Source organism: Paramormyrops kingsleyae, chromosome 2 (genome assembly GCF_048594095.1).
Source record: "Paramormyrops kingsleyae isolate MSU_618 chromosome 2, PKINGS_0.4, whole genome shotgun sequence".
NCBI lineage: Eukaryota > Metazoa > Chordata > Actinopteri > Osteoglossiformes > Mormyridae > Paramormyrops > Paramormyrops kingsleyae.
The window spans coordinates 35,463,337-35,477,975 of record NC_132798.1 but is presented as its reverse complement, the minus strand read 5'-3'; the positions used below and the strand labels follow the sequence as shown (position 1 = coordinate 35,477,975).

At 41.1% G+C, this 14,639-nt stretch overlaps 1 protein-coding gene across 1 annotated transcript; it reads right to left on the bottom strand.

Moving 5' to 3' along the window:
- Positions 1 to 5,765: 5,765 nt before the first annotated feature.
- tmem119a (transmembrane protein 119a) lies at positions 5,766 to 13,741 on the bottom strand. Its single transcript, XM_023833328.2, has 2 exons — positions 12,965 to 13,741; positions 5,766 to 8,174 (listed from the first exon to the last, which is right to left on the bottom strand). Exon 2 carries the CDS (start codon positions 8,163 to 8,165, stop codon positions 7,344 to 7,346), a length of 822 nt encoding a protein of 273 aa, XP_023689096.2. The 5' UTR covers positions 8,166 to 8,174; positions 12,965 to 13,741; the 3' UTR covers positions 5,766 to 7,343.
- Positions 13,742 to 14,639: the final 898 nt, after the last annotated feature.

Here is a 14,639-nt window from a genome sequence, read left to right as displayed (position 1 = left end):
GCAGAGTATCTGGATAGAAAGAATCAAAGGATTGCTGAAGAGTAGTATTCATAATTTAGGTACCTCTGACAGTATGTTTTATTCAATATCAAGGTTATTATTGTTCATGTTACTAGTAGTAATATCTGTCCAGTTCTGGGAAATAAAAGTGATTTAGAAGGATATTGAAGAACATGGAAATATACAATTCCACTAAAGTAAGCCATGGTTGGACAAAGCCAGCATGAATATCAGACAGGAGTTAGAGTATTATTCTATTGTCATGATTTTGTCATGCGTGCTGCAGAAGAAATAGCAATGGCAATAAAGTAATATTGTGTTCTTTTGGCACTTCAGTTTTGGAGCAGGCTGTCTGCTTTCATAAAGACATGAAAGTCTTGTTTTCAAAATATTTAATAGAAACTACATACTGTACAGTTGCAATTAAGAACAATTGAAACAGAAATGCTGCATGACTTGTCTGTGGTGTTTTACTACCATTTCAGAACTCCTCATTTCTCTTTGTGACATGCATTCTAATTCATTGAGGTGCTTCAAAAAGTCACATCAAATTGTTAAATGTTTATGATAAACAGCAATTGTTCTCTGTTATTTTGCAATTCTGTTATTTTTGTTAGCCAGGTGACTTTGGAGTCTTTTCAGAGTCAAGAGTTCTGAATGGGGGCCACTCTCTGGTTCCTCCGCAAGACCTTCCGCAGGAGAAGTAAAAGTAGGAGCAGAACCAGGATGACCAGCACACACAAAGTGACCAGCATAGCCAAAATTGCATTGGACTCCTGCAGTCTCACAGGCCAGATGGGGGTAATGGGCTGTGGGCCGGCCTTGTCCGTAGGGAGGGCAGGACTGGCAGGCCCTGTGGTGGTGCTGTCAGCGTCTGTATAGTGACCCACAGTGTTCTCTGTGCATGTGGTGTCCTTGTGGGCCACAGAGCTGTCCACTTGGAGGACAGGTTGTGGAGTTGAGTTCAATGACAAGCAGTCCTTGTAGCTCAGCTCTTCCAACACATAGCTTTCGACCGGGAGGTGGGCAGCCAAGAGGCCTTGACGAATGTGCCAGGTGTGGTCATCAGTCATGGCTGGTGTCTGTGACGCTTTGGCTGGTTGTCTAAAGGATGCCAAGAATGGCCTGGTTGTTGTGGATACGGACATGCTGTCAGTCCCAGGTAGAGCTGCCTGACTGTCCAGTGGTTTATAGGGCACTCTAGTATCTGGGGGAACCCTGGTGTCATTTGGCTTCAGTACCCAGGGGCAGATGGTTGTGATGGACAGAGTGAGGAGCAAACGTCGGGCCAAGTGGACAGGGGCGGCACAAACCAGGTCTGTGGCCATCCTCAACCTGCCATCCAGGAGCCACCTGTACAGATAGAAGATGTTGCATTCGCATACCCAGAGGTTGTCAGCCAGGGCAATGGTCTGGAGGCGGGGCAGCCCGTCAAAGGCGCCCACAGGCACTGACTTCAGGCAGTTGCTATTGACCTTCAGCACCTGCAGGTTCACAAGGGGGGCCAGGGATGTGAGATCCAGAGATGAGACACAGTTGGCAGACAGGTCAAGGTGGGCCAGAGAGGAGGGGAGGGAGCGTGGAAGGTCCAACAGGCGGTTCCCCTTCAGGCTCAGAACCCGCAGCTTTGTCAGTCGCAGAAGTGCACCAGGCTGTATGAAACGGATGCGGTTGTCCTCCAGGTCTAGCCTGGTTAGGTTTCCCAACTGTCGCAGTCCACCTGCTGTCAGGTATGTGATGTGGTTCTCCCTCAGCTGCAGAGACTGAAGGCTGGGGGGCAGGCCCCGGGGGAAGCGGGGCAGCCGGTTGTGGCCGAGGCTCAGCTCCCGGAGGTCGGAGAAAGCTCGGAGCAGGTGGTCCACATTGCACAGCCGGTTATTGGCCATGGAGAGGACAGATGTGCTGAGGGGAATGGCACGTGGCAGGTTCTGAAGGCCCAGGGATTCACAGAGAACCAGAGACCTTGGGTGTGGGCAGCAACATCCTGGAGGGCAGATGGAAGCCACCCGGGAAACTAGAGGAGTCATCACAAGGACCAAAAGCAGACCATATAGGCACCTGGGCATGGCTTACTGTCATGGGACAGAGCCAGGCCATTGAGGACTCAGAGGTACCCATTCCCAGTCTCCAGTAAGCTGACGTCCGCTGAGGCTTGTAGATGATTGCAGAAAGGAACCAACTCCATTTTATGTTCAATTTTCTTTAGAACATGTGATCTTGTCCTTAAACACCCTGAAAATCCTGAAACCTAAAATATGCAACTTTTTGTAAAATGTACCTTTGAGAAAATACACCTTGAAATTATATTTCTCCTTTTCAAAAGCATCTAGGTTTTGAGTAGTAAAATGACATAATACAGTGGCACTTACCATCTTCTCCAGCTGTGGTTAGAATTTTTTTTGACCCCAGGGTGTAAAAATTGCACACCTATTGCACCTGAGGAGATGCTCTGCAACATAGAAATGAAATGGTCTCAGCAAATCTAAAGCAGGCATCAAAGTTTAATGGAACCTAAAAGTATTCCACTTGTTGTGTGTCTTCTTCACCAATTGATGCCATGTCTTCTTCCTGATTAGATCTCTGGTAAGATGTTTGCTGATGGTTAAAAAACATTTAGAATTGTAATTGTAATTGCTTCAAGCTGATCGACAAATACAACATAGCCATAGGACGATTAAACTTTTTAGCAATGTGGCAAATAAAGGTATCTGCTTTAGTGTCAATCAGAAAATATAGATGAATTGATCAACTATTAGGATATGGACTGTCCGAAAGCGAGCAGATTGCCGTCAAACTGTGTAGGATGTGTATTCCCAAATTATTTAGCACCTCCTCAACAAAAGGAGAGGAAAGCTGATCCTGAGGCAAGCCGCCTTCCAGGACTCGCCTTTCAGCTGCTGGCTGCTCCTTTGAGCCGCAGACTTTTCACTTTCCATCTTTGACGTCTGCATTTCAAACCGGATCACTGACCTGGCTCTCTGCCGCGATCAGACAAACATCCATTTTCCTGCAAACTACATGCATGGTCCATTTCTCACAAAAAGCAAGCGTGAAATACAGTAAATTTCAACAACTACAGCAAGATATACAAACTATTTGTTATGTGGCTTTTTTTTTTTTTTTACTATTTCTATGTTGCATGCATAAACACAGCATATCTTTCAAACACATTCCAGACTTTGCTATTTAAGAAATTTTAATAAAGTCAAACATTTCACATTGACAACCTTTGATTTTTTGTAGGATTTTCATTGTAGAACATTAACTTTAGCGCTTACCTTATGTTCGTAGTTGATAGCTTTTCCAAAGCAGCACATGAATGAGACTCAAACTGCGCCATCAATTAAAAACTAGCTTCTCAGTGTGCCCAACTGTCACCAGTGAAACTTAACTGGCAAAAAAATGACTTTAGTTGTCGAACTAAATATAATCCAAAGATTAAAAAAATAACCAAATATTCCCCTTATAAGACAAAACGGGCAACCACAGGCATGATAAGTATCCAGTGCTATTGTCTAGGAGCACTGGTGTGACAGGTGCAGATAGTACCATGTCATTCCCAACATTGCCAAAAGGTGGCACACTTTCCATCGATTACAATGCTAGCAATTGCGAGGCGATCCACAACTTGTATGAAGACATGGACAAATAAAATGTGAAGCACTGAAAAAGCTAGGCCTATATACTAAAACCATGTTTTTTTTTTGTTTTACTGCTTGGAGAAAGCCAATGCCAGATCTGTTGGCAATTGTTTCATCATATATTTAAGCTACTAGCAAAATTTATCCAGAGAATTAAAAATTCAGTTTTTACTATGGATGCACAATATAGAATTTTTGCCTATACTAGATATGCCGATATTTTCAAACTCAATTTAGCCAAAACCGATATATGCACATTATTTTTTATTTCATTGAAGAGAACACTAAGTGTGTCTTGTACTAGAAATAACCTTTTACTCTTATTGTTATGGCCAACTTGTTGTAGACAGAGACATAAAACAAGACCAACAACATTTCATCCCTAAATGTATCATTTTACAAATTTATACATAAAAAAAGTTTTTAAAGGTTTTTTCGGCTGATACCGATGTTGTGCCGATATCATTGTGCATCCCTAGTTTTTAGTCAGAAGCAGACAAAACTAGTTTGTTTACTTTGCCCATTATAACAGCAGGGTGCACCAAAAAAGACACAAACTCAAATTTCAGTGAGTACCGTGTCATTTAACTAGCTACTGAAATACTGACCAAAAATTGTAAGCCCAACAAGGAGAGAAAAAGCGCTTCTCATTGCAGGATCTTTGGGCACAAAGTGCCCTTATTTTCCTGCAAGACATTTATAGACAGTCTTGTTTAAGCAAAGTCCGGCATTACTGTTTTTTTACATTGGCCACAAAATAGTCAAATAACAGTGCAAGGTTGCAGGGACAGCGAGGAGCACATGACAAAGCGCCACACAACCCGATAAAGGCGAAGGTGACTTGCAGTCAGTGCTGATTAAAGCCATATGGGGTTTAAGTTCATTAGCTCAACTAGACCCCAAAACATAAATACACTATTTGTTTGTGCAAAGACATACTATAGTGTCACAGATAGACAGAACTATAACCATCTCATTTTTTGACAAAATAAACAAAGGGACAATATTTGGTGCATCTGCCAGTCACTAAACTGGACACAAGCATGCTGCTAGGTAAGTCATCTATTTATTCCTTTTAGTGCTGAAATTCACAGTCTGCTAAGTGCCCATACATTTATTTTTACTGAGCTGGTGCTGAAATTTCGGTGAGATTATGGATGCTTATGCCAGCATTTTTGAATGTTAGGCCTATGTCAGGTTTCTAATTTGGTGCATACTATGTTTTTGTTTCAAATTTGTAAATGTTATTTCTGTGTGTTGTGGTAAAAGTAGTGCAGGAGCTCCAAAGGAAAGGATGCACCATTTTCTCATTTTCCATGTTCACTCCATATTAGGACCATGTTAGGCCTACATGTGGCATGAAAAGGAATCCACCCATCTTCCAACCACATCTACTGGTCAGGGTCATGGGGGGGCTGGATCCTATCCCATTCTTGGGTACACCCTGCGCGGAATGCAAGTGGAACTGAAAAGTCTTTTAATAAATATTTGAGAAGTTTTGGCATTGAAACCAAAATCACAAGCGTCCTTGCAAACAAGTCCTCTCAATGTGGATCAATCTGACCCGGCATCTGAAGGAGACCAAATTCGGTCCGTAGCGGAGAGTTAGCACACGTAATTCCCCGTAGGAATGCCGCCGTTAAATATTTATATAAAACATATCTACAGAGATGTTCTCATCATGCAAACTGCTCTCTTCAATATAAGTCATAAAACTATTTCAGTCTGCTGTTAATGGTAGCAAAACTATTCAGACAGTGTACGTTGAAGTTCATATCCAATATAATTTCTAACCTGTATTTTTATTAGTTTGGGTCAAATGTGCCAAGTGTTTTAATAAAAACATACCTTATGAAATGTTTCCGTTGACCAGCTTGCAGAACTGGTTTAAATCATATTAGTACTAGGCCTATAAAGAATGTATGTTATAAAAAAGAATGGATGTGTTTTATCTGCTGTCTGCGTTTCAACAACATAGGAAACTGGAAAACAGAACCACAAAAAGAATAAATGTAATTGTCATAGAATGCATTAATAACATAACAGTCTAGACATTGTTTGTAACCACTAACAAAACTGATGACCCCAGCATTACGTTAACATAAACTAACACAAGAAACTGGATTATTTTATTACTATGTTTATTTGTGGCGGTTATATTAGCTGACATAAGCATTTAGGAACTCGGAAAACCATGCTTATGATAAAGTAGGAATAAACGCATCATTACTGCCATTTTTTTTGCACAGTCTTCCTATGTTTTTCCGTCCACAGTTATTTTTAATTTTCAATTTTTTAATTTCACATCAAAATTCATCATTCGGAAAAATAACCTAAGTGAAACATTAACAGACACATACACGATTTCCCCTTTTGTATAAAGTTAAATGAATATTATATGCCACTAAACAGACTCACACAAAAAGAGTAACAGAAAATATAACGTCATATTATCATTAGACAAGTATCCTGACTTCAAAGAGCACTTAAATATAAAAACACAGAATGCAATTTAATAGTCTAGTACCAGACATATTTTGCCAGGAAACTATGTAATGTCCTTTAAGTGGTACAATAAAGGGACGTAATGTCTACCAATTTGTTTGCAAGATAGGTTGCATATGAACAAGAAAAATACAACTATATTTACTTTCTTTTACCATTATGCTGGAGACAAAGGAGTCAATGTGGGCGTCATAGCTGACAACATTATATGAGAAGGATATTAAGTTTAAAAATAATTTTCCTTCAGGGGGACAAGACAAAGAATGTAACCATAGTGCTCCAAGAAGATTAGTGGTAATGCTTTAAAGCAAACCAATCTCAGAGAGCACACAATTGGAAATTTCTTTGGATAAAAGCATCAGATAAATGAATAAATGTAAATGTAACAATGACTGATTTCTTGTGTCTACCATGAAAAGTTGACCTGAAAAAAGGCCAAAATTAAATAAAGTAACGTGAAGCTGTCTTAAAGATGCAGTGAATCAGAAGAGGTAAGCACAGGTCACTCAAAACTAGAAACATTTAAAGATAATTAACGTAACAGCTGCATGCTACTTAAAAAAGAAAAAAAAAATCTGTGATATCAGTTTTTACACATATGGTTATATTCTTCCCTTGCTGATCAAAATATAGGCACTGAGGGGGACAATGCGCAGGTATATCACTGCAGATAGAAATGGCTTACAACCTCAGTGCCTTGGAAATGGTGCACCACAAGAGGTATTTTCATAGATTGTCTCTTCCAAAAATATGCAACAATGAATACAGAACTATGATAAAAGAGCAGTGTTGTTTATGCTGAGTAGGTTGTGTCTGGCACTGCCAGAATCCTGCTTTGAATGAGTGGAAAATCAGACATGCGTCTCATAAAAAATAAAAAATCAAAAAAAAAATCAAGGAACTACTTTTCATGGTTTTTGGCTCATACTTTTGGCCTAAAACAAGTTTCATGCAATGCACCAGAAGTCACAGAAGTCATCCATATTTGGTTTCTGTGCATTAATGATGACAGAAAAATAATTTTAAATAATCAGTTGGAAAAATAATACAGATCTGCCTTTGATTCTTTTGGTTTTAATTTTCCACCATCTCAAACAAAATAGCAAAAAAATACTTCAGGATAGTGTGACAGACATGCTGTGTTGAAGGCATCAGACCAGCCATACACAGTGTTAAGTCATCTCTCCTCCTCATTCTTTACACCACTTCCACAACAACTCCCTGAACCTTTGCTACATTCCCATCTCTCTTGGCCACTCGATCTTCTGGGCCAGATGAATTCTGGGAAGCATTTGGCTGGTTGCCATTTCTCAAGTGACACAGACAAACCAGGGGGGGTTGGCTGGTGCTTGGGGTTTGTTTAGGTTCCTCCTGCTTGGCGACCTGGGTGGTCTCCTCTGGCCTCCTGTCTTCCTTGTTGGTTTGAATTTCATGGGGTTTCAGTTTGGACTCCTTGCCCTCCTTCTCTCCCACCAAGGCATTTGAGGGAGTCCTCAGGTTCTTGGTGATCATTCTGTTGTCAGTTTGTGGTTGTTTGACAGGTTCCAGTGGTCGGGCCTGCTGGGTGCTAGGTAGTTTGCCTGGAACTTCATTGAACGTCCTGGCACCCCCAGACTTATCCTTGTGATCAACGTACTTCTTTGTGGGAAAGGATGAAGGGTAGTAGGCATTGAGCTTGCGTTTGTGGCTCATGACAGAGGCACAGCAGACAATGAAGATGAGGATGATGACCAGTGAAGAGATGACGATGATGAGGAGCAGGTTCTCACGCAGGAAATCCACCACCTGATTGAGGATGAAGTGCTTGATGCGAGTGGCAGTGGTGACCCTTGGTGTTGGAGACACATGGTCTGGGCTGCGAGTGGTAAAAGAGGCAGGTTCTATGACCTCTGGGTCACTCTCCCCACTGCCTTCTGCAGACATGTTGAATGGGAAGGGTGTGGCATCACAGCTGCAGTTCCACAGGAGAATCGTGGACACACAGGCCAAAGAAAGGAACAGAGAGAGCTTCATGGTCATTCAGAGAACCTGGGTAAAAGAAGTTAGGAAAGTTAGCTTATTATGCTGCATAATGCCAGTTTTGTTTTATTTTTTGGGTCAAAATAAATAAAACCTTGAAAATAACCTTGCATCAAAGTTATGTCTGTTACCTCATACAATTAGATTCAAGCTGCTTTTTCAAGTAGGACAAACCCAACTCGTGACAAGTCTTGAAACAAACAGCTGCATTTGAAAACAAATAAATATATGATTTAATAAATGAGAGAGTGGCCTGTGAGGACAATGGAAATAATAACTATGAGCTGGCGCTAGGGATGGGTGATACGAACTTAAAATTTTATCACAATATTTTCTCGTATTTATTGTGATAACAATATAAATGACGATAAAAATATTACAATTCATTACTGTTTTTTGGAGTGACAACATGTCTTTAGCCAAGCAAATTGCCACTGCCTCTGTCAATTCCTTCCATCGTTTACTTTGCTTATCATAAGGAATGCAATGAGAAAATGTGTCGGCAATTCTCGGCCGAGTAGGAATTTTCTTAACTGTAATATTACTCGACCTTGCTGTCTCCTCCTCACGCGTCTTCTGGCTTTCCTCATACTCTGGTTTGTGTTTGAGTTGGTGGAACAAACTGGATGTGTTGCCATCCTTTGTAAGCACTGTTTTTTTTTTGCAAACTTTGCATATTACAGTTGTTTGTTCCACGTCAGGTTTTCTGTATCCAAACCAGTTCCAGATGATTGAGGTAGCTCCTTTTTTAGCAATGAACTCCTCCTCGGGTTCTCTTTCACCTTCCACTATGGTTGTTACAGCGGGCTGGACTGTGAGTGCGTCGAACACACATATATGTTATCAATTAGAGTTTATCTTTATTATCACAGGATGACTAATTATGATCGTGGGGAATTTTTTCCCGGTATATCGCAAACAATACAACATTGCCCATCCCCAGTTGGCCATAACAATAAGAGTAAAAGGTTATTTCTAGTACAAGACACACTTAGTGTTCTCTTCAATGAAATAAAAAATAATGTGCATATATCGGTTTTGGCTAAATTTAGTTTGAAAATATCGGCATATGCACAATGATGATAATGAAGATATCCCAGGAGACCCCTTTACTTTAACAAATACATACCACTCTGTTAAGGGTTTTGAACATGTGAGAGGTGCTGCTTCTACTATTCCCACACCGAAATCCGGTGGCAAATCTGCAGTAAACTCAGCTATGAGCTGTGTGACTCATACCTTAGCTAAAGAAAACATGAAGGGACTTAATATTCTTAATCCTAATCCTAATATTCTTTTAAATAATGAAGATTGGATCCAAACAATGATGGTTTATGTTATTTTAGGCATAACACAGAAATGCCTGTTTGTAGAAACCATGGTAAGGCTTTGGTAAAATAACATAAACCATCAGAGTTTGGAGCCGATTTGCATTATTTCAATTGCTTTGCAGTGTCTATGAACCAAATGCATCTACCACAGTAGGTCGACTGTGGTGTTTGAAGCATTTTTCTTGTACGTTATTGTGTTTTTGATCTATTCTGACCTTTTAATCCAACAAAAAACAAAGAAACCCCCTCCATTCATGACGGCCATACAAACTCTTGTGGGATCAAGACTATGCTGATGTATGTCTAATTACATATCAGTTGGAGGAAATGCAGTGCTTTACAATCGTCCTATTTTTCATCTAAAGTGAATACAGCAAATTCAGCTAGAAATCTGCTGTGTTTTCCCACGTTTGCATTAAATATAGTTTAATAACAATTCCTAATTTTGGGTGGGGAAGCTGTTGAAGCTTCTAATTAGCAACGAAAAGGCTGTTCACTTGCCACACAAAAAGGGCGGCACAAAACTATATGCTTCAGAGGGAGGAACAGGGTGTGGGATCCTTGTGGCCTTCTCCTCTATATTTATGGTCCACAGTTAACCAATGACTCACCAATGAAGGGCTCTCTACCACCCCCTGGTGTACATTGCCTCCTGACATCTGAAGCATGCTCAGTGCTGTCCAGACATGGAATTGCAATGTGTGTATTTTAAATAAAAAAAAATTATAATCATAGCTGCCTGACACACACTGTGATCCAAAGAAACCCAGCTACCTTATTGTTATACATCTCAGGGACCACTATACTATAGGTTGCTTTAAATAAAAGAGTTAGATGAGTGAATCATAAATGCTATACTCTTCTTTTTCAGTTATTTTGGTCTGTGACTCGCACAGCTGACAGTTTTACATGTGACATACATCCATCCACAGTACTCCTTACACTGATCTACTCACACGGCCAGTGCTAAACCACTTTGTTCACTTTGGTCCTGGAGAGATTCCAGGTCTTTGTCACTGGTGACCCTGACTTGAGCAAATCAAGGTCCGTTAGTTGGACCTTAAACTGTTCAGGGAGGAGTCGTGTGATCTACCCCCCCTTTTCTTGAAATGAATTTCTGAATTGATTTGTTTCGTTTCAGATAGAATTGTGCCGATGACACGGCAAGATAGTGAGATAAACTCAGTATAAAGACCACATGAGCAGGAGGGGAAAGTAAAGGAAATCGATTAAATTACTGCCCGTAATGTAACATTTTCAAATAAAACAATCACTTCAGTATCAGCGTTGTGACCATATATGCAGATGCAATTTATTGGTTACAGATCTGGACATGTGATTGGATGTTTGTAGATTAAAATCTTAAGAATGGCTTTGGTGCTCTGCCAGCCACATTTATTAAATTGTTGCTTCAGATAAACCATTTTTTATTTAATAAAATATAACATTTCATCACATTTCCATTAGACCCCAAGTTACTGTTTAAATGTCAATGCAGGTTTCTATTCAGGAATATGGAAATGAACTGTATTAGCTGTAAAAATAAATGACATATATTGTACCAAAGTATCAAAGGACTTCAAAATTAAACAATCGATTGTGTTGGGAAAACCTTTTGCTGTTATTTAAAGCTAATTATGGAGGGAATAAAATATCATTCTTTGGCAGGTTTGACCCACTTCTTATTGGTGATTGATTATTAAGAAACGAGAAGAGGCCGTTCGGCCCATCAAGCTTCTTTGGGGAGAACTTAACTAATAGCTTGTTGTTAAAATCTTATCTAGCTCTGATTTAAAGGAAGGGTTTTATCTTGCACTACACTAGTAGGAAGACTATCCCATACTCTAACTACACGCAGTGTAAAGAAGTGTTTTCTCAAATTCAGTTTAAAATGTTCTGATTGGGTGAGATCCGCCTGTGATTGACAGCGCACAGCAAACCCACCTTGGGTTTCAAAGGCTACGGTCTCTCTCCTTCATTTTAATGTGCCGTTACTCAGCCTTGGTCTTTAAGTTATCCTCCAACTTCTACTTTTTACTTTTAAGTAAAATCACATCACCCAGAGATTCAGGTGTCAGTTGATGCTAATTAAAATTAATTCTGTAAAACTGACTGGACTGCGAACCCCACCCCCCCTCCCGGAACCAGAGTTGGCCATCTGTCTAGATTTCCCCTGCACATGCCGATTGGGGCACTCTGTAAGAACATCAGGCTCCTGGCTCATACACCACTATGTTTTCTGAGCTGCTAAAGCTTGGATCTGTTTTCCAGTCCATTCATCTCCCCACTGTAAAATACTTCAGGGACATTCTTGCCCACTTACTGTGCCCTCTTGGCCATATAGAACATTTTGTATCACATCTATAAATCTTTTGTACTCAACATTATCATTTTGTAGAAGAAAAAAAAGTTACATTTTTAAATTGTTACATAGAGCAGTTAACTATATATTAACCAATAAAACTGACAATGAACCATGAGCTTTTTTTTTGACGGATAATCCTGAAACTGAACCACAGAGATCGAAGTAATCTGTAGTGTTCTTTGGGTAGTCTGCATAGTCACGGTACTTTACGTTTAAACTACAGTCGTCTGCAAGTCTGTCTTGCACATAAACAGTGCAGTTTTAAGTCTACACAGTCACCACGATATTAGCAAGCCCAAATTATACAGTGGGAAAAAACTCTGTGGTTCTTCATCCCTGTTCCTTCCACCACACACCCACGTCCTACCAGGGAAAAACTGGTCCAGAAACCTCTGCCTCTATACTGTTTGACACACGTCTGTGAACTGGACCAATCACAATTTGCCAACCATCAGGTAGAAGCTCCATAATCCTCACGCAAGCAGCAAACAAGAATAACAACAGAAAGTTTAAGCTTGGTTATGTCCCAAAGTACATCTGGGCTGGAGGTTAATCCTTTGAAGCACTATCAAATACCTCATTTTTGTCATTTATGTGGAGTGCATATCAGATGTAAACATCAGAAGTAAATATGGTTCCTTCATGTAAAATGCTACGCTCTGTAAAGGATTGGTTTGCAAGACTATGAATTAAATATGAAATGTATCCATGGTCATTTTTTTTATCGTTGAAATGTTTTACTGTCCCATTACTTGCTAGTCTCATAATCTCTCACATTAAACTGGTTATAAATGCTACAGTCCCTCTGAGTCACCAGCTTCCTTTGCGATTCTTCTTCCCAGTTTATGAAAACATTGGAGAAACTATGTGAGCTAACCATGATGATTGCCCTGCGAGAACTGCTTACATGGTCTGGACATGGTCTTCGCTTTCGCACTCCAGCAATAAGCACCAGGCTTCATAAGGCTGACTTGGCTTCATAAGGATAACAAATGGATCTAAATGAATGTATACCACAACTGAACGAACTCTATTCAGACCGTTTCGTTAGTTGTCTTAAGGAGCGCAGAGAGAAATGCTTCGGTAGAGTGATTGGTACTTACAGATGCTGGCTGAGGGAACCAGCGTCGTTGGGGAGGATCACACCGACAGTCAGCGGGGAGCTCTAGCTGGGAAAGGTGGGAACCGAAAGGCAGCCAGGCAGCTGTTTCCCCGCTGCTGAGGAGCGTTACAGCTAGTGTTCGGCTGGAGCTCTTCTTGCCAGATGGAACAGATCCTCCGTTTGCAGCTGACAGCGTCTGTACCCACCCCCGCCTCCTCCTGCCCAGTGGCCCTCCCCTCCGTTGCTGGTCGGGTTGGGGCAGGGCACAGCTTGTTCCCATTAAACCCAGTCTTCATACGGCACAGACCGAGGGCGGAACTCCCGGGGCCAGGAGACACGGGATCCGACTGTCTGGATCAGAACCTGGGACTGTGTAAGCAGGCTGGTGCAGACGGGTTATTGTGTCCTACAGCTGGCCCACAAGCACATCACCCCAAGTCATGTTTGGCAACTGACATGCTAACGCTGTAGAACCAAGACATCAATGCTGAATTTATCGAGTCGCCTCAACAGATTTACACACACTCTGCTGGAATTATTCCTTAACCAATTCAATTCTCACCGCGAAAATGAACCCTTAATACTAAGTGACCAGCCTTGTAAACCTTCACGCTAAAAAAAGGTTCAGAGAGCAGAAAACAGACAAAAATATCCCTGATCACGCATCTCGCTGCCACCCCACATGAAAGCCATAATAGGCCTTATCGTGTGGCTTTTCTGAGAAAGTGTTTCCCGCAAGTCTGGAAGCAAAACAGAAAGATGAGCATTTTTCCTGGACCGTCTTCTGAACATGGGACAGCTTCACTGAGGGCCAGACAAACGTTCAGACCTATCCCATAGTTTCTGTTTGCTCTCTCCAGAAACTGCACATGTTGCATAGGATTATGGCCGTCTTCATGTAAAAAGTATTTTTTGCTGTATGATTTCCTACCACAATACTTTTAAAGTGCCTTTTAAACAGGGTGGAAACTAGTTAAAGAAACTACGCTTTGTAGCCAACACTGGGGGAGATTATCACATTCTGTCATTCGCTAACCTGTATCACCCATTTCTCGTGATTTTCTTTATGGATTACTTTGCAGGTTTTTGGCTAAATGAGACACAGTGATTACGGCTTGATAATCCCACACGCCATGACTTCCTAAGCATGCATTCTAGCATCATATACCCTGTTTTGAAAAGGTCTGATGTCTTCTGGACATCTTCACACGTCAATCCTGCTTCAGCTCTCTGAGATCTATTCAGCTGCTGTTGAAGCTCCTTTGTGATGGGGTGGGGGGGAAGGAGGACCCTGCCACTAAATGTGGGGGTGCCGACCAGCTGCTAGCCGGAAGAGTTCAAATTTAAATGCTTTATTACTCAATTTCATTCTTAATATTCCAGAAATTCCACTGGAAATTGTACCAAGGCTCAGATTTACTTAAAATTATTCAACATAATGGAAAGATACAAACCGCAAGGGATTTACACGTAGTTGCCAGGCACAAATTTAACAGACGACGCAACAGAGAGAATCGCCTCAAACCATAATGGTGTCTCGTATACAGCGAATGAACCAAGTTCCTGAAAGGCCAGCTGATAAGAAAAAAAAAATACGGCTGGAGAAAGTGCTTCTGCGACAGGCGCGAGGAAGCGGACACCTGTCGCTGGCCTGCACCAGCCGCGCTTGGATACAC

What these genes read in the sequence shown, in the direction of transcription:
- tmem119a (XM_023833328.2), bottom strand. Translation starts at nt 8,165, where the DNA reads ATGACCATGAAGCTCTCTCTGTTCCTTTCTTTGGCCTGTGTGTCCACG.